Source organism: Oncorhynchus tshawytscha, linkage group LG10, assembly GCF_018296145.1.
Source record: "Oncorhynchus tshawytscha isolate Ot180627B linkage group LG10, Otsh_v2.0, whole genome shotgun sequence".
NCBI classification, from domain to species: domain Eukaryota; kingdom Metazoa; phylum Chordata; class Actinopteri; order Salmoniformes; family Salmonidae; genus Oncorhynchus; species Oncorhynchus tshawytscha.
The window spans coordinates 53036123-53056003 of NC_056438.1; the positions used below are offsets into that span (position 1 = coordinate 53036123).

Sequence of the window (19881 nt, forward strand, 5' to 3'; positions counted from 1 at the left end):
AGAAACTCATCATCACAGTGAATCCCAGTACATGCTCAAATCACATAGAATAGTTGGACATATACTACCACCAATGACTATGCATTTTGGTCAGACAATCATTCGTGTTCTGCACAGAGATGGAACCTTTTCACATCTAGGTCCTAATGTAAAGAGATAATAACACAATTTCCTCACTCTCATTCCCTTATGCTTTTGTTCTCATATTAAACTGTATTTTCATGGACTGTCACCACCTCATACATTCAAATACAAAATGTCTAGTTTTAAAGACATTAAGACAGTTCAACAGTGCCTGCCATTGAATTTCATCGCTTTATCTCCATGACAACAGCCACTCTGTGGCATTCAATATGAGAGTGGCCAACTCCCAGGGCTCTCTGCCTGAGGATTTCATTTAGCCATATTCCTATTCCCATTAACATGAAAAAAAATGACTGATCAGCCATGGATTTCACCGTGAATGAATTTAGACTAGACTGTAAGAATATCACATAACGATCATGTCTAATAAACTTTGATAGCACCTAACTCTTACAGGCTGACTACACCGGCTCGCGTCGCAAAATAAATTTAGACATACATGTTATTCAATTACCCACACTGCTTGCACGCGCCAACGAGCGTCTGCGTTGCCAAGGGCTAAAATAGAAGTCAGTTCTATTTCTGACGCAGATCACACTGCAAGTCCTGCCTCTCCCATCTCCTCATTGGTTTATAGAAGCAGGTACCCACGTGCCATCTCCTCATTGGTTATACCCACGTGGGTGACTGAAAGACAAAATAGGTCGGTGGCGGTAATGCACCTAATTTATGAAAGTTGCCAGTCGCAATATAAAGTCAAAAGAAGAAAAAGCCTGGAAGGAGGAGAGATGACTAGAAACGATTCGGTTGACCATTTTATGTGTGGATTTATTGGTGGAGTAGAGGACCTTGTGCATTTCAGGTAAAATAACTCAATGTTTATATCCCAGGTCAAATTAGCTAGCAACAGCAAGCTAGCTAAATAGGACAAATTAGCTAGCAAGTTCAAGCTAGCTAGCTAAATTGCCATAAATGTTTAACGCTTTTCGACCTGTCTCCAAATTAATATAATTGGTTCAGAGTTTGTTTTGATATTTTAACCTGCGTGTCGTGATCGCTTTTAGTGTGGGGGGACAAAATACATTTATGCACAATGGTGCACGCGCACAGACGGTTTGGGTTCCGTGTTAGGGTCTAAATCTAATTATATATTCATCAACGTCTGATTCTACAATATAGGTTGGTTGAATTAATTTATTTATGGTCTCAGGGTTCAAAATTCAGAGCTGCCCGATGGCCTGGCAACATCTGCCATGCTCACCGGGCCAGTATATCTAGCTTTCATATGGCCCGCTAAGGCCATTACATTTTCAAATTCCAAAACAGAACATGTCTATTTGTAATTAATCACAATCTTCCCAACGTCTGACACTTCACACTTGTAATCAACCAGCATTCGGTTCCAAAGCGGTGGCAAGAATGCCAAAGCCTTCCCCCTCCGTCTCATGTGACTCCCACCTCAGTACGGCCTGGATACTCGAGTCAGACCCACAGAGTTGAACTTCGGCCATGTCACGTGTCACGGCCATTTGAGTGCATAAACGATAGGCTTATATTCACTGTCAAATTCACACAATTGCACTGTATTTATAAACACTGTAAAAAATCACATGATTTTATTAGGCTAGTGGCAGTGGGACTTTTTTTTAGGGCATTAAACGAGCAACAAGATCATATTTAGAGACTGAGCCACAGTGCATTCAGAAAGTATTCAGACTTTTTCCACTTTGTTACATTAGAGCCTTATTCTAAAATGGATTCAATTGTTCATTTTCCTCATCAATTTACACACAATACTTTATAATGACAAAGCAAAAACATGTTTTTTAGAAATGTTTGCAAATGTATATATTTTTTTTAAACTGAAATATCACATTTACATAAGAATTTACAAAGTCTTCTTGGCTATGTCGCTACAAGCTTGGCACATCTATATTTGGGGAGATTCTCCCATTCTTCTCTGCAGATCCTCTCAAGCTCTGTCAGGTTGGATGGGGAGCGTTACTGCACAGCTATTTTCAGGTCTCTTCAGATGTTCGATCAGGTTCCAGTCCGGGCTGTGGCTGGGCCGCTCAAGGACATTCAGAGACGTGTCACGAAGCCACAGCTGCGTTGCCTTGGCTGTGTGCTTAGGGTTGTTGTCTCGTTGGAAGGTGAATCTTCACCCCAGTCTGAGGTCATGAGTTCTCATCAAGGATCTCTCTGTACTTTGCTCCGTTCATCTTTGCCTCGATCCTGACTAGTGTCCCAGTCCCTGCCGCTGAAAAACATTCCCACAGCATGATGCTGCCACAACCATGCTTCACCGTAGGGATGGTGCCAGGTTTCCTTGGCATTCAAGACAAAAAGTTCAATCTTGGTTTCATCAGACCAGAGAAGCTTGTTTATCAAGGTCTGAGAGTCCTTTAGGTAACTTTTGGCAAACTCCAAGTGAGCTGTCATGTGCCTTTTACTGAGGTGTGACTTCCGTCTGGCCACTCTACCATAAAAGCCTGATTGGGGGAGTGCTGCGGAGATGGTTGTCCTTCTGGAAAGGTTCTCCCATCTCCACAGAGGAACTCTACAGCTCTTTCAGAGTGACCATCGGGTTCTTGGGTCATTTCCCTGACGAAGGCCCTTCTTCCCTGATTGCTCAGTTTGGCCAGGCGGCCAGCTCTAGGAAGAGCCTTGGTGGTTCCAAACTTATTCCATTTAAGAATGATGGAGACCACGTGTTCTTGGGAACCCTCAATGCTGCAGAATTTGTTTGGTACCCTTCCCTAGATCTGTGCCTCGACACAATCCTTTCTCTGAACTCTACGGACAATTCTTTCACCTCCTTGCTTGGTTTTTGCTCAGACATGCACTGTCAACTGTGGGACCTTAAATAGACAGGTGTGTGCCTTTCCAAATCATCAATTGAATCTACCATAGCTGGACTGTAGAAACATCTCAAGGATGATAAATGAAAACAGAATGCACCCGAGCTCAATTTCAAGTCTCATAGCAAAGGGTCTGAATACTTATGGAAATAAATTATCTGTTTTTTATAATACATTTCCAAACATTTCTAAAAACCTGTTTTCGCTTTGTCTTTATGGGGTATTGTGTGTTGATTGATGAGGAAAATGTTTTATTAATCAATTTTAAAATAAGGCTGTAACGTAACAAAAAGGGAAGGGGTCTGAATACTTTCCGAATGCACTGTAGCTAATGATTAGCCCATTCGGGTAAACAATGCAGATTAGCAACCCCATGCTTCAGCAGTATAGCCATGATACTGCATCAGGCTACAGGTGATAATGCTAATTGCTAAAATACCACACCTGCCTGCAATATGGAAAATGTACTGGCCCTAAATATATTACATTTCACCAATATGTTATTGGGCTGATTTCTGGTGGGGAATATTACATTTTAAACGGTTTCATATGTTAAGGCTATGTCATCATTGAGGGGATGGTTTTAATTTTGTTTTCCAAATAATCGGTTTAAATATCAGATTGTATGGTTGGCTATAGGCTATAAGGTGTTTGCCCAGACTTCAAATGAAACATGAAATCACCCATGATTAAAATTCTGCATGCATAGCTTGCGTTCCTGTGATCGGTGTGCCACTGGCAAATGTATCTGAATGTCAAGCCCTGTAGTCTAAATGTCAATAAGCTAAATAAATTCCATGTCAAGTATTGAACCATGAAACCATCATAATTTCAGCTATTGATCAAGTATGACCCTGAGAGCGGGGTGGGTAAGACCATCCATCATCCACCAAACTCAATACGTATTCAAAGTGAATAGGCTATGCATTGAAGGTGTATCACAATTGTAAACAACTAGAGACACCTCGTCGTTCTGGCTCCAAAGCGGCAAGGTGTCTCCACAAATGCTTAGGCCTACTCTTTTGGCGTTTGTGATGTCTCCATTTTCCATACGTATTGGAACAGAACTAGTATGAATGCAGCACTTACTTTGAGATCCTGTCCATGTTGGCAATTTGTTTCTGGTTGCGTATGACCTCAATGGCGGCCCACACGTACTGAACCACTTTAGGGTCCGCCTGCCTCTTCTTCACCACACGCGACATGATCTCTTTATTCATGACACCTGCAAGGGATGGGAGAAAGGTTTCAAAACATTAGGCTACATCTTTAAACACTGCGGAATCTCATCAAGGAGCACCATCAATAGAGAGCAGGGGCAGACTACACATTCAGCCTAGCCTGGTGGAACAATCCTGATTGCTACGTTCACCATTCTATTTCACATCAACAGAATGGTGAACGCAGTGATCAGGATGATTCCATCAGGCTACCTCCAGCCATCTTCCTAGCTAAAACCGCCAGGATAAAGGATTCATCCAGGATAAGAAACAACAAGAATTTGCAGGTTCCAAAGCCCTTCAGGACAAGGATTGGTCAACCCAATCAAGACAACAAAAACTGCATATTCTCATTTCAGAAGGTCCTGACTTCAGACATGTGCTTTGACTGGCCTAATAGATGTCCATTGTCCATGATGACACAACACAGCTCCAATGATCATGCAAGTGTCACAGGGGGCTTCCTATATGCTTCCTATGGCCTAGCCTAATTCTATTGGCCTTATATATATATATATACAGTGCCTTGCGAAAGTATTCGGCCCCCTTGAACTTTGCGACCTTTTGCCACATTTCAGGCTTCAAACATAAAGATATAAAACTGTATGTTTTTGTGAAGAATCAACAACAAGTGGGACACAATCATGAAGTGGAACGACATTTATTGGATATTTCAAACTTTTTTAACAAATCAAAAACTGAAAAATTGGGCGTGCAAAATGATTCAGCCCCCTTAAGTTAATACTTTGTAGCGCCACCTTTTGCTGCGATTACAGCTGTAAGTCGCTTGGGGTATGTCTCTATCAGCTTTGCACATCGAGAGACTGAAATTTTTTCCCATTCCTCCTTGCAAAACAGCTCGAGCTCAGTGAGGTTGGATGGAGAGCATTTGTGAACAGCAGTTTTCAGTTCTTTCCACAGATTCTCGATTGGATTCAGGTCTGGACTTTGACTTGGCCATTCTAACACCTGGATATGTTTATTTTTGAACCATTCCATTGTAGATTTTGCTTTATGTTTTGGATCATTGTCTTGTTGGAAGACAAATCTCCATCCCAGTCTCAGGTCTTTTGCAGACTCCATCAGGTTTTCTTCCAGAATGGTCCTGTATTTGGCTCCATCCATCTTCCCTGTCCCTGCTGAAGAAAAGCAGGCCCAAACCATGATGCTGCCACCACCATGTTTGACAGTGGGGATGGTGTGTTCAGGGTGATGAGCTGTGTTGCTTTTACGCCAAACATAACGTTTTGCATTGTTGCCAAAAAGTTCAATTTTGGTTTCATCTGACCAGAGCACCTTCTTCCACATGTTTGGTGTGTCTCCCAGGTGGCTTGTGGCAAACTTTAAACGACAATTTTTATGGATATCTTTAAGAAATGGCTTTCTTCTTGCCACTTTTCCATAAAGGCCAGATTTGTGCAATATACGACTGATTGTTGTCCTATGGACAGAGTCTCCCACCTCAGCTGTAGATCTCTGCAGTTCATCCAGAGTGATCATGGGCCTCTTGGCTGCATCTCTGATCAGTCTTCTCCTTGTATGAGCTGAAAGTTTAGAGGGACGGCCAGGTCTTGGTAGATTTGCAGTGGTCTGATACTCCTTCCATTTCAATATTATCGCTTGCACAGTGCTCCTTGGGATGTTTAAAGCTTGGGAAATCTTTTTGTATCCAAATCCGGCTTTAAACTTCTTCACAACAGTATCTCGGACCTGCCTGGTGTGTTCCTTGTTCTTCATGATGCTCTCTGCGCTTTTAACGGACCTCTGAGACTATCACAGTGCAGGTGCATTTATACGGAGACTTGATTACACACAGGTGGATTGTATTTATCATCATTAGTCATTTAGGTCAACATTGGATCATTCAGAGATCCTCACTGAACATCTGGAGAGAGTTTGCTGCACTGAAAGTAAAGGGGCTGAATAATTTTGCACGCCCAATTTTTCAGTTTTTGTTTTGTTAAAAAAGTTTGAAATATCCAATAAATGTCGTTCCACTTCATGATTGTGTCCCACTTGTTGTTGATTCTTCACAAAAAAATACAGTTTTATATCTTTATGTTTGAAGCCTGAAATGTGGCAAAAGGTCGCAAAGTTCAAGGGGGCCGAATACTTTCGCAAGGCACTGTATATATATACATACATACATACATACATACATACACACACACACACACACACACACACACACACACACACACACACACACACACACACACATACATACATACATACATACATACATATACATATATATATATATATATATATATATATATATATACACACAGTTTAAGGAAATTATATATATATAATTTCCTTAAACTGCAATGTAACAGGAATCAGCATTTAGGGACCTGTAGTAGAAATGGCCTACATATAGGCTATTCTGTGGGAGAAGAAAAGCATCATCCTGAAGAAAAAAAACTGTTATTACAAAGACACAATGAAAGTTGTGCAACTTCCCGACACTGCCATAGAACAAATCAAATCCGAGGAAATACAATATTACTCCAGAGAAAATAAAAGGAACAGTAGCAGTTTGCCTTCTTTCAACTAAAGAGCAGAGTATTATTAATCCCAATTTGAGAAATTGTTTTATCACAGCATGCTTCATCAATAATTTAAGATTAAGACACATGAAGGGACCTGCAACTTAGAATCCGTAAAATAGTCTGATTCAAGTGCTGTTTCCTATCGTACTTTAGAGGGAGAAACAAGAAAAAACAACAGGAAGACATCCCAAAACAGTTAATCAATTACATTTGTTAAAAAGCTTAATGGATGTGGGTAAAAATGACTGTCTAAACCTCTCTGTGGAACTTCTAGGCAGGATGGACCTGCTACTAAAGCTGCTCTTGTGTTGCATTAAAGTGCTGTGGAGTAGGTGTGTGTCATTGCCAAAGATCATGTGTGTTTTTGCACGCAGCATTTTTATTTAGAGGTCCTGCATCGATTCCCGGCTGCAGCCATACGTAGTACTTGCTTTCTTGGTAATTTTGTCAAGCTTTTTTTTAAGTCCTCCTTTCAAGCACACAATGGCATAGCTCACTACACTCGCCATGCCACTGCTGTAGAACATGCAAAGCATTTTGTCACAGACATTAAAAGATCTCGCTAAGCTTCCTTAAAAAGTATTGTCTGAATTGGTATTTTTTGTAGACAGTGTGGGAGTCCTCCTTCCAGTTCAGTTTGTTTTACACCCAAGTACATGTACTATTACACCCAAGTACTTGTAAGAGTCCCCAGTACCAATCTCTTCACCATTAATAAAAACGGGATTAAAAACATCTTTATTTTTCCTAAAATCTACCACTAGCTCATTGGTCTTCAGTACATTCAGGTCCAGGTAATTGGCTTCCCACCATGTAACAAAGGACTCAGTTGTATCTATGTGATGAGCATCGCCTCCTCTCATGACACAGCTTACTATAGCTTTCAGAGAATTTCTATGAAACAGAGTTTCAAATCCAATTTCACGCATTTCTCTTCTTAATAAGCCTCCATGAAACGTAAAATGTCACTTTAGAAAATGGGGGTCGTCACTAGTTACCACAGCCACAATTATGGCTAAACCACACCTATTTCAAAAATGTCTCTTCTTGAAATCTCATTTTTAACCTAACCCTCATCTTAACCCTAACCACACTGCTAACTGTATGCCTAACCATATATTAAGACCAAAAAGATATAGGCCATCCAATTTAGATTTGTGGCTGTGGTAACCATAAAGCTGATATAACAACCTCACCATATGTAACCTTAATTTAACTAGGCAAGCAAGGATGTGATGCAGCCTGGATTCGAACCAGGGACTGCAGGTACACCTCTTGCACTGAGATGCAGTGCCTTAGACAGCTGCGCCACTCGCTGAGCCATTATGTACCTTTTTGGTCCAGACTTCACACACAGAATGCAAATCCATAAATACTTTTGTTCAACTCTAACATTTAAAGACCAAAGGCCAAATTATGAGCATGGTTTACTAACCATTCACAACACTTTACTAAATACATAAGCCTATAGTAGCCTACCTACAAACATCCTGGGAATTTACCAACTCATTGGGTCAGACACAGGAGGAAATAGCCTACACATCAGGTACTTCAATTGGTCATAGTCAGAATACAAAACATGTGATACTGAAATGTGAGCCACATTTCACAGATTTAGGCAGCTCACATCCAGTCCTCACAATACTATGGTATCTTGTATGTGAAGCCTATTGAGTTTACTCTAATATATAGAGCAACAAACACTTAGGTCATATACATTTTATCAAATGTTAACAGGTAAGGCAAGCGAGCAAATATAAATAAAACAATTCAAGAGTAGATATTCTTGTTAGCAACCTTAATTCAAAACCTAACGACCTAATCAAGAGATATTAGCATCTTGGGGAGACTAAAAGAGGCATGGTTCAGCTATAATCTGAAAGGAAGTTGTGTATCTCTCTTTACAGGAAGCTTGAGGACAACATTTTTATTTTAATGTGATGAGTGATGAGGACCATCTGTTAAACATTTCATTACATTTGTATGGCCTTAGCAAGACAGTAAAAATAACCTGAGGGTTGAAAGACTGTAAATCATGTATCTTCCACTGCCTGACATGCAGCCTGCTGAGCTGTAAGAGACCGTGAAGAATTGCTGAGAGGAGTAGAGGTGACAGTGAGCAATATCCCATGCTATGCCAATCCGAGTAGGCGTTAATGAGTGCCAACTGTGCCATAGCACTGCTCTGTGCTCGACTCCACATCCACTGGCACCTTACACAGGAAAGTAACAGCAGGGGGCAGCAGGTAGCCGAGCGTTGGGCCAGTAACCGAAAGGTTGCAAGATCAAATCCCCAAGCGGACAAGGTAAAAATCTGTCTTTCTGCCCCTGAACAAGGCAGTTAACCCACTGTTCCTAGGCCGTCATTGTAAATAAGAATTTGTTCTTAACTGACTTGCCTAGTTAAATACAGATCACAGCTGCTACACACCTGTCTCTGACTGACACTACATGACTCCAATACAACAGAGGTGGAGGAACTACACTCCCCCATTCTATTATACAAGGTGTCCAGGAGCACAAAAAAGACAGAGTTTTTAATCATATATGAGATAAGTCTAGTTATTGGCATCTGGATGAATGAAGTTGATCAAATGTATGCAACATTTGTTGTCTTCCTCAAGGTCCAGCTGCTCCTCTGTTTTCACTCTTCCAACACAACCAGTGCACAACAGAGGAGGACGACATAAAATATACCCTCTGAAATGAACCACTGTTGTATATAGGCTATCTATATTCTTGGTACGGGCAACCGGTCAAACAGCCGGTCAAAATCACCATGAATAATAGTAGCTATGGGAGACAAAAATCCTGAAGAAGTCCTGCGGCTGTGCTAAAGCTGAATGAATAGTTAAAACGAAGTCAAGAAATACTATTTTGAAAATATAAAAACAAGATAGCTACTTGGACCGCTCTCATCTCATTCGCTGGACCGGAATATGGGTTCGGCTAACCATACCAGGCAACTTTTCACACCATCATCATCATGATGAACGGCACATGTGCATAAAACAGTTGTTGGGTGTAAGATAGGCCTGCTATGTGTAGTACCTAGATTAGTTGGCTAAATTCATTGCAATCACTTATCACATCGACTATTATTACAGCTAACCATTTAACTAAATGGGGAAAAACGAATAATTTTTACATTCAAATTGCATAATGTTGAAGAGCAAGCAAACATTTTGTTACCTAGCTAAAGCGTTAGCTAGCTAGATTGGCCAGCTAACAAGCTAATTGGACACATTAATACGCCTTGTCGTCACTGTTTTAATTTTGTCTGGCCAACTATTGACACATGGTTAGTGGGAGAGCAGGTAATTGTGCCTTCTTCCCTAGACCATCCAAATTGTCTGATTTCTGGATTAAGTATTCAACACAGTCCGTGGATATTTCAACAAAAGCAGCCAAGGCCACAAGAGCAAACTGGGAGCTCCCAGTCAGTTAGCTGGCTCCTGTCAGCTTAATATTAGGTAGCTAGTTGGTACTAACAGGAAGCTAGCTAACGTTTGGATAGGATAATCTCCTGGCGTGGGCCAAATACAGCTTGTCAAAACGTTAGTTAGCTACCTAGGTCAAATACTTCAATATGCATGGCTAGATGTAAACTACTAAAGCTATCAACCTAAACATGGTTCGACAAAACATAGTAAATTAAGCTAAGGTAACTAGCCAGCGAGCTAGCCAACGCATTAGCTAGCCGAATCGGCAAAGCAGTTCTGTACTAGCAAACGTTAGCTGTCAAACATGAGTAATAGCCGCGTAGCTGGGCAAATCAAATACAATATCGTTTTTTGACAGTAGTAAAGAAACTACAGTAGCTACCAAAACGTGCATGGAAGAGCTTTTTTTTTTTTTCGAAGGCGCCATGTTCATAAAATAGCTAACTAGCCGTAATGTTTTCATTGAAGTAATACATGTTTCATGAAATAAATGTCAAACTTACCTTTACTACAGTATTACTAATATATGTGTCTGTATAACTCCGTGAAGGATTCAATGTAAAATACCTTACATTTGTATTTCCGGGATAGTTTAGACTGTCTGAATTATGGTTTATGTCCAGCTGGCCACAGCACAGGATTGGGGAGGTAAACAGCGCCAACATAGCAGGACAGGTTTTTACACAGGAGAACTCTAGTGGCGGAATTGTGATTTGACACGATTTTTACAGTCTATGCTTGACACACTTCTGTCTTTGTTATTTTTGTGAGGCAACTTTTGAGAGTGCATGTATGTAACAATAAAACATATATATTGAGAAGGCTTTTGGCCAAATGTTGTAAAAAAAGATCAACATCTGTAAAAGCTGCCCATTACACTTGAATAATCTAAAATGCATCTGAACAGGGATTTAAGCGATTAACATTATTTCACTACAATCAATACTTCTCAATGGTTTCTACATATCCGGATATAATACATACCATTTAACGTGTGTATATATATATTGGTTAAATGTTTTATATATATTAGGCAAATACCCCTCAATATAGAAGATCCTAAATTAGGCTACTGAGCTTGCAGCTGCTGTCAGTGTCTGTATATGTGGGCGTGACAGGTGCGCGTTCCCGAATCAGTCCACCAAAAAATCTGATGTGTTGTGAATTGGGGTCAAGTGAGCCGACACTTGCAAAACGCGGTCAAGCCATTGAGTCATCCACTCTTCAGTGTCCTCCTCAATAAAATCATGCGCGGAATATGCAACACTTTCCGGTAACGCGTGTTTTCTGGTAGGGAAACTTATTCGGATGCACTGTCATGCACTGAGACTATAGGTACAAATCATTCCAAGCACAGTTATTCAATCTTCCGTAATTAAAATTATATCATATATATGGTTATAATATCTACAGAAGTGACAAGAATGCCAATCGAAGAGGTATTGCTGTTTATATTCAGAGTTATATTCCTATAAAGTTTAGAGAGGATCTCATGTCAAATGCTGTTGAAGTGATATGGCTACAGGTTCACCTGCCTCACCTAAAGCTTATTGTGAGAAGTTGATATGGATCACCAAGTGCTAACAGTCAGTATCTGGTTTATATATATATATAAATTTATATATATTAATTTAACCTTTATTTAACTAGGCATGTCAGTTAAGAACAAATTCTTATTTACAATGATGGCCTACACCAACCAAACCCGGATGACGCTGGGCCAATTATGCGCCGCCCTATGGGATTCCCAATCACGGCCGGTTGTGATACAGCTTGGGTGTCTGTAGTGACGCCTCTAGCACTGAGATCAAGTACCTTAGACCACTGCTCCACTCGGGTTAGGGTTAAATGCTTGATCATGTATGTGATATCAGTGTATGTGATATCAAGAGAAAATGTACATGTATATTTTCAGGTTGACCTGAATATTGACTGGGTTTCCACTGTCCCCTCAAGAAAAAGATTCAAACTGTAACCAGTGCCTGCAACCAGCTGGTTGAGGTTATCAGTCAAACAACCAGTTATTTACAAACAGAACAGAAACTAAATAATCCACTTGTATTGAACAAATCTTTAATAAGGCTGCAGAAATCTTCTCTAAAGCAGTATCCACATCCATTGGATATAGTGATCATAATATAATAGCCATATCTAGGAAAACCAAAGTTCCAAAGACTGGATCTAAAACAGTGTATAAGCGATCATACAAGAGGTTTTGCAATGATTCCATTGTTGAAGATGTGAAAAATATTTGTTGGTCTGATGTATATAATGATGAACATTTTGATGCTGCACTTGTAGCATTTATGAAATTGCTTCTTCTGGTTACTGACAGGCATGTGTCCATAATGAAACTGACTGTTAAAACTTCCAAATCCCCATGGATAGATGAATTGAAAAAACTGTATGGACGAGGTTAAGAGAATGGCAAATAAGTCTGGCAACACAGCATATTGGCAGACATATAGTAAATTGAGATATCTCACATAACTCAACTAAACAAATAGAAGAAAAAACTATACTATGGAACAAAGATAAATGATAGAAAGAATAATAGTAAAAAGCTCTGGAGTACCCTAAATGAAATTCAAGGCAGAAATACTAACTCAGCTTCATCCTTCATTGAGGCTGATGGCTCATTCATAACAAAACCCTTTGATATTGCCAACCACTTTGTTGACAAGATTAGCAAATTTAGGCATGACATGCAAACAACAGATGCTGAGCCTTCATATTCATGCATAGTGATCCAAATAATGAAAGATAAGCACAGAAAAATATATTGCTGCAGTATCTATAAATAAGGACAAACCACCTGGAACCGACAACCTTGATGGTACTGTACATGTCTGAGGTTGGTAGTGGAATACACTGTGACTCCTTTTAGCCACATCTTCAAACTAAGCTTAGAAGACGGAGTGTGCCCTAAGGCCTGGAGGGAGGTAAAGGTCATTCCGCTACCAAAAAATAGCAAAACACCCTTTAATGGTTGAAACAGCAGACCAATCAGCCTGTTACCGGTGCTTAGCAAGCTTTTGGAAAATACTGAAAAAACGTAGGAGATATGAATTAACATCAACTTCCTTATCATAGATGGACAGTTACCTATCCAATAGAACACAGAGGGTTTTATTTAATGGAAGCCTCTCTGATGCAAATTTGAGTGTGGTGTTCCACAGGGCAGCTGGATTGGACGATTATTGTTTTCTGTGTTTACTAAGGACCTTCCACTGACCTTGAATAAAGCCTGTGTGTCCATGTACGTACAGTACCAGTCAAAAGTTTGGACCCACCTACTCAGTCAAGGGTTTTTCTTTATTATTACTATTTTCTGCATTGTAGAATAATAGTGAAGACATCAAAACTATGAAATAACGCATATGGAATCATGTAGTAACCAAAAAAGTGTTAAACAAATTCAAATGTATTTTATATTTGAGATTCCTCAAAGTAGCCACCCTTTGCATTGATAACAGCTTTGCACACTCTTGGCATTCTCTCAACCAGCTTCATGAGGAATGCTTTTCCAACAGTCTTGGAGGAGTTCCAAAATGTTTCATTCAACATGTCAATACCTCTCATAAATATAAGTAGTGATGAAGTCAATCTCTCCTCCACTTTCAGCCAGGAGAGATTGACATGCATATTATTAATATTAGCTCTCTACTTCAATTCGGTAAATGGCACTGTGTGCTCTTTTCAAAGGATGGATCCCAGTCATTTATGGGTTATGGGATACAGGGGGTCGAGGGTGGTCTGCCATGCATTGGGATGACATCCCAACTCGGGATGAGGAGGGCTTTTAGCGGGTGGAATAGTAGGGACCAATTTGAGGTTTACTTAGTATAATTGCAAAGATCATGGTACAGCTATATAGACACTCAATCATCATGTTACTTTTTAATGGCATGTTTACAAACATATATTTTGATAAAAATAATTGAAAGTTGTGTCTCATTATGATAGGTGGTGAAATAAGTATAGCCTGTTACAATTGTAATGGCCTAGCAGATAATAAGAAAAGACAATCAGTATTTACCTGGCTAAAAGAGAAGGAATATAATATCTATTGTTAACAGGAAACCCATTCAACAGTTTTAGATGAAGTTTTGTGGAAAAATAACTGGGGGTGAAATATACTTCTCCCATGGGCAAAGAAATTCAAAAGGGGTGATGGTTTTAATTAACAATAATTTTGATCCAAATGTGCAAATTGTCCAAAAAGATCCTCAAGGTAGATGGATTATTTTAAATATGTTATTGGACAATAAACAGATATGGCTTATGAACCTATACGGTCCGAATAATGATGATCCAAGCTTCTTTGAAAATATATATAAGAATTTATCAACTCTACATGCAACACTAGACTCTATTGTTATGGTGGGAGATTTTAATATGGTCTTAAATACCTATATGGACCGGAAAGGAAATCACACTACAAACTATCACCCTCAGGCACTTAAGGAAATCATGAATGTCATGGATATATTGGAATTAGTGGATATATGGAGACTTAAATACCCTGACCTAGTGAGATATACATGGCGGAGGCTTAATCAAGCTAGTCGCCTTGACTACTTTCTTATACCATTCTCTCTGGCACCAAAAGTTTAAAAAGTGTTGATAGAGGACAGAATGCGGTCGGATCATCACATAATTGGCATATATATTACTCTTACAGAACTTCCACGTGGGCGAGGATATTGGAAATTTAATCAGTCTACTAGATGATAGATTGTTTAGAACTAGGACAGAAGAATTTATAACAGACTTTTTCAGACATAACATAGGTACAGCAGATCCCCTTACTGTATGGGACACTTTTAAATGTGCCTTTAGAGGCAATGCAATTCAGTACTCATCTATAAAACAAAAGCAATTTAGATCTAAAGAGTCCATATTAACAAAGGAAATTGAAGGACTTACAGTACAGTTAGATAGCAATAAAAACAGTACTATAAAGGCACAGAATAAGGTAGAGGAAAAACAAAAAGAAATGGAGGAACTTATTCAAGAAAGATCTAGTGTAATATATTATAATAATAAAGCGAACTGGATGGAATATGGGGAAAAATGCACCAAATTATTTTTCAATCTTCAATATAGAAATGCTACCAAAAATGTTTTATTAAAACTTGTTACAAATGATGGAGTCACGCATGATTCACCAAATTATATTTTGAAAGAGGAAGTAAAATACTTTAAGAATATGTTTTCATTTCAGGCTCCTCCAACTCCACTGACTGAAACTAATTATATGGATTTTTTTCCTAATAATAATGTAAACTTAATATCTGTACAGAAAGTACTCACGTGAAGGCCAAATTACTGAGGAGGAACTGCTTGAGGCAATTGGGGCCTTTAAGGATGGGACAACTCCAGGGCTGGATGGCATACCAGTGGAAGCATACAAAACTTTTTTTGGTATACTCAAAGGACCATTATTGTCTTGTTTTAACCACTCCTATATAAATGGTAGATTATCAGACACGCAACAAGAAGGTCTGATATCATTATTACTGAAACAGGATCCAAGTGGTACAGTGCCTTGCGAAAGTATTCGGCCCCCTTGAACTTTGCGACCTTTTGCCACATTTCAGGCTTCAAACATAAAGATATAAAACTGTATTTTTTTTGTGAAAAATCAACAACAAGTGGGACACAATCATGAAGTGGAACAACATTTATTGGATATTTCAAACTTTTTTAACAAATCAAAAACTGAAAAATTGGGTGTGCAAAATTATTCAGCCCCTTTACTTTCAGTGCAGCAAACTCTCTCCAGAAGTTCAGTGAGGATCTCTGAATGATCCAATGTTGACTAATGATGATAAATACAATCCACCTGTGTGCAATCAAGTCTCCGTATAAATGCACCTGCACTGTGATAGTCTCAGAGGTCCGTTAAAAGCGCAGAGAGCATCATGAAGAACAAGGAACACACCAGGCAGGTCCGAGATACTGTTGTGAAGAAGTTTAAAGCCGGATTTGGATACAAAAAGATTTCCTACGCTTTAAACATCCCAAGGAGCACTGTGCAAGCGATAATATTGAAATGGAAGGAGTATCAGACCACTGCAAATCTACCAAGACCTGGCCGTCCCTCTAAACTTTCAGCTCATACAAGGAGAAGACTGATCAGAGATGCAGCCAAGAGGCCCATGATCACTCTGGATGAACTGCAGAGATCTACAGCTGAGGTGGGAGACTCCGTCCATAGGACAATAATCAGTCGTATATTGCACAAATCTGGCCTTTATGGAAGAGTGGAAGAAAGCCATTTCTTAAAGATATCCATAAAAAGTGTTGTTTAAAGTTTGCCACAAGCCACCTGGGAGACACACCAAACATGTGGAAGAAGGTGCTCTGGTCAGATGAAACCAAAATTGAACTTTTGGTAACAATGCAAAACATTATGTTTGGCGTAAAAGCAACACAGCTCATCACCCTGAACACACCATCCCCACTGTCAAATATGGTGGTGGCAGCATCATGGTTTGGGCCTGCTTTTCTTCAGCAGGGACAGGGAAGATGGTTAAAAATGATGGGACGATGGATGGAGCCAAATACAGGACCATTCTGGAAGAAAACCTGATGGAGTCTGCAAAAGACCTGAGACTGGGACGGAGATTTGTCTTCCAACAAGACAATGATCCAAAACATAAAGCAAAATCTACAATGGAATGGTTCAAAAATAAACATATCCAGGTGTTAGAATGGCCAAGTCAAAGTCCAGACCTGAATCCAATCGAGAATCTGTGGAAAGAACTGAAAACTGCTGTTCACAAATGCTCTCCATCCAACCTCACTGAGCTCGAGCTGTTTTGCAAGGAGGAATGGGAAAACATTTCAGTCTCTCGATGTGCAAAACTGATAGAGACATACCCCAAGCGACTTACAGCTGTAATCGCAGCAAAAGGTGGCGCTACAAAGTATTAACTTAAGGTGGCTGAATAATTTTGCACGCCCAATTTTTCAGGTTTTGATTTGTTAAAAAAGTTTGAAATATCCAATAAATGTCGTTCCACTTCATGATTGTGTCCCACTTGTTGTTGATTCTTCACAAAAAAATACAGTTTTATATCTTTATGTTTTAAGCCTGAAATGTGGCAAAAGGTCGCAAAGTTCAAGGGGGCCGAATACTTTCGCAAGGCACTGTATATATAAAGATCCAGTCCATTTAAAAAAATTGGAGACCTCTTACACTTCAGTGTTGTGATGCAAAAATCCTAGCAAAATGCTTGGCACATAGAATTTAAAAAGTATTGTCAGATATTATTCATCCTAATCAGACAGGTTTTTTGCATGGACGATACATTGGAGATATAAGACAAGTACTGGAAACAATAGAACACTATGAAATATCGGGGACACCAGGCCTGGTTTTCATAGCTGATTTTGAAAAGGCTTTTGATAAAGTACGACTGGAGTTTATATATAAATGCCTAGAATATTTCAATTTTGGGGAATCTCTTATAAAATGAGTTAAGGTTATGTATAGCAACCCTAGGTGTAAAATAATAAATAATGGCTACATCTCAGAAAGTTTTAAACTATCTAGAGGAGTAAAACAAGGTTGTCCACTATCAGCATATCTATTTATTATCGCCATCGAAATGTTAGCTGCTAAGATTAGATCAAACAATAATATTAAGGGATTTTAAATCCGTGGCTTAAAAACTAAGGTGTCATTGTACGCTGATGATTCATGTTTTCTTTTAAAACCACAATCGGAGTCTCTCCATGGCCTCTTAGAGGATCTAGATACTTTTGCTATCCTCTCTGGATTAAAACCAAATTATGATAAATGTACCATATTACGTATTGGATCACTAAAAAATGCACATTTTACATTACCATGTAGTTTACCAATTAAATGGTCTGATGGAGATGTGGACATACTTGGTATACAAATCCCAAAAGAAAGAAATGATCTCACTCCAATCAATTTTTATAGGAAGTTAGCAAAAATAGATAAGATCTTGCTACCATGGAAAGGAAAATACCTGTCTATTTGTGGAAAAATCACCCTGATTAACTCCTTAGTTATATCACAGTTTACCTATTTGCTTATTGTTTTGCCTACACCTACTGACCTGCTTTTTAAATTATATGGACAAAAAATATTCAATTTTATTTGGAACGGCAAGCCAGATAAAATTAAAAGGGCCTATTTATATAACGAATATGAATTTGGTGGGCAGAAATGATTAAATATTAAAGCATTAGACCTCTCACTAAAGGCATCAGTCATACAAAAGTTATACTTAAATCCAAACTGGTTCTCTAGTCAATTGGTACGAATGTCTCATCCTATATTCAGGAAGGGCCTTTTCCCCTTTATTCAGATTACACCTGCTCACTTTCGGTTGTTTGAAAAGGAAATAATCTCCAAAATATCTTTATTTTTAACAAGCCTTAGAAAGTTGGTTGCAATTTCAGTTTAATCCACATAGTAACTCTTTATCCACATTATAGCAGGTGGTGTAAAGCCATAGCACATACGTTTTTCCAGCAGCAGACTATGATCGATAATGTCAAAAGCTGCACTGAAGTCTAACAAGACAGCCCCCACAATCATTTTATCATCAATTTCTCTCAGCCAATCATCAGTCATTTGTGTAAGTGCTGTGCTTGTTGAGTGTCCTTCCCTATAAGCATGCTGAAATTCTGTTGTCAATTCTTTTACTGTGAAATAGCATTGTATCTGGTCAAACACCATTTTTTCCATAAGTTTACTAAGGGTTGGTAACAGGCTGATTATTTCGGCTATTTGAGTCAGTAAAGGGGGCTTTACTATTCTTGGGTAGCGGAATGACTTTAGCTTCCCTCCAGGCCTGAGGGCACACACTCTCTAGTAGGCTTACATTGTGAAGCTGTGTGTGTCTGTGTACTGTGTTTGTGTCATGACCATAAAAACATCTCACTTTAACAATAGAACATTTGCTAAATAGCAGCCCATTAGGCTACTGCGGCCTCATTCTACTCGTGATTTCAAAGCCATTTTTGAGAAGGTGCGAAAAGGAAATAAACGATTTGTTATAATTTTGATTATGGAAGAAGGGATAAGTGTTCTTCAAACCGCTTGTTTGGAATGATTTATTGCCATCATCTCAATCTGTGCATGAGTGCACATTTGACTCAGTTTGCCTACCAGAAAAGAAATTGTGTATTCACGCACACAAACCCAGAAGGAAAATAAATGGCTTGACCTGCATATTGCAATTGTTGGCTCACTTGACCGTAGTTAGTGTGGTGAGTAGGCTACATGTAGGTCTTCGACAGTGATACCAACGCTGTTACTAACATTAAACTCTACTAAATATTATTCACTTATGATTTTTGTATAATAATTGTCGGTCATGTTAAGCATGAATGTGGATGAAATACGCTTACAATAAACATGACAAAAACATTTGCAATCTGTGTTTGGCGCCAGATAGAGGTGTGTAGTTGAATGTCCGGAGCCCCTTTTGCATCAAAGCAGTTGTTCCTCCTGCTTTACCTTGTCACGATCTCAAAGAGCAGCTGTAGGCTATCAATCAGAGGTGCGTGTCACACTTTTCCCGCATCCCAAGCAAACAAACCTGATTTAAACTAATTGCATTTTTTAACTGAAGATCATGATTAGTTGATTATTGGAGTCAGGTGTGTTGGCTGGGGAAAAAGTGTGACACCAATCAGACCCCGAGGACTGGAGTTGCCCAGGCCTGGA

The 19881-nt window shown here is 39.2% G+C and overlaps 1 protein-coding gene across 8 annotated transcripts in view; it reads right to left on the reverse strand.

Moving 5' to 3' along the window:
* Positions 1-10857, reverse strand: part of LOC112260427 (zinc finger MYND domain-containing protein 11) — a 29216-nt gene extending 18359 nt beyond the window's left edge. For 4 of the 8 annotated variants that reach the window (XM_042328745.1, XM_042328743.1, XM_042328744.1 and 1 more), the window contains exons 1-2: positions 10667-10833; positions 4035-4170 (exon numbers count right to left, since the gene is read on the reverse strand). In XM_042328745.1, the coding sequence (XP_042184679.1) occupies positions 4035-4165 (131 nt within the window). In that variant the 5' untranslated portion in view covers positions 4166-4170; positions 10667-10833. Of the gene's footprint in view, positions 1-4034; positions 4171-10666 lie in introns of all 8 variants that reach the window. The other 4 variants (XM_024435523.2, XM_042328746.1, XM_042328741.1 and 1 more) reach the window with 3 other exon arrangements.
* Positions 10858-19881: the final 9024 nt, after the last annotated feature.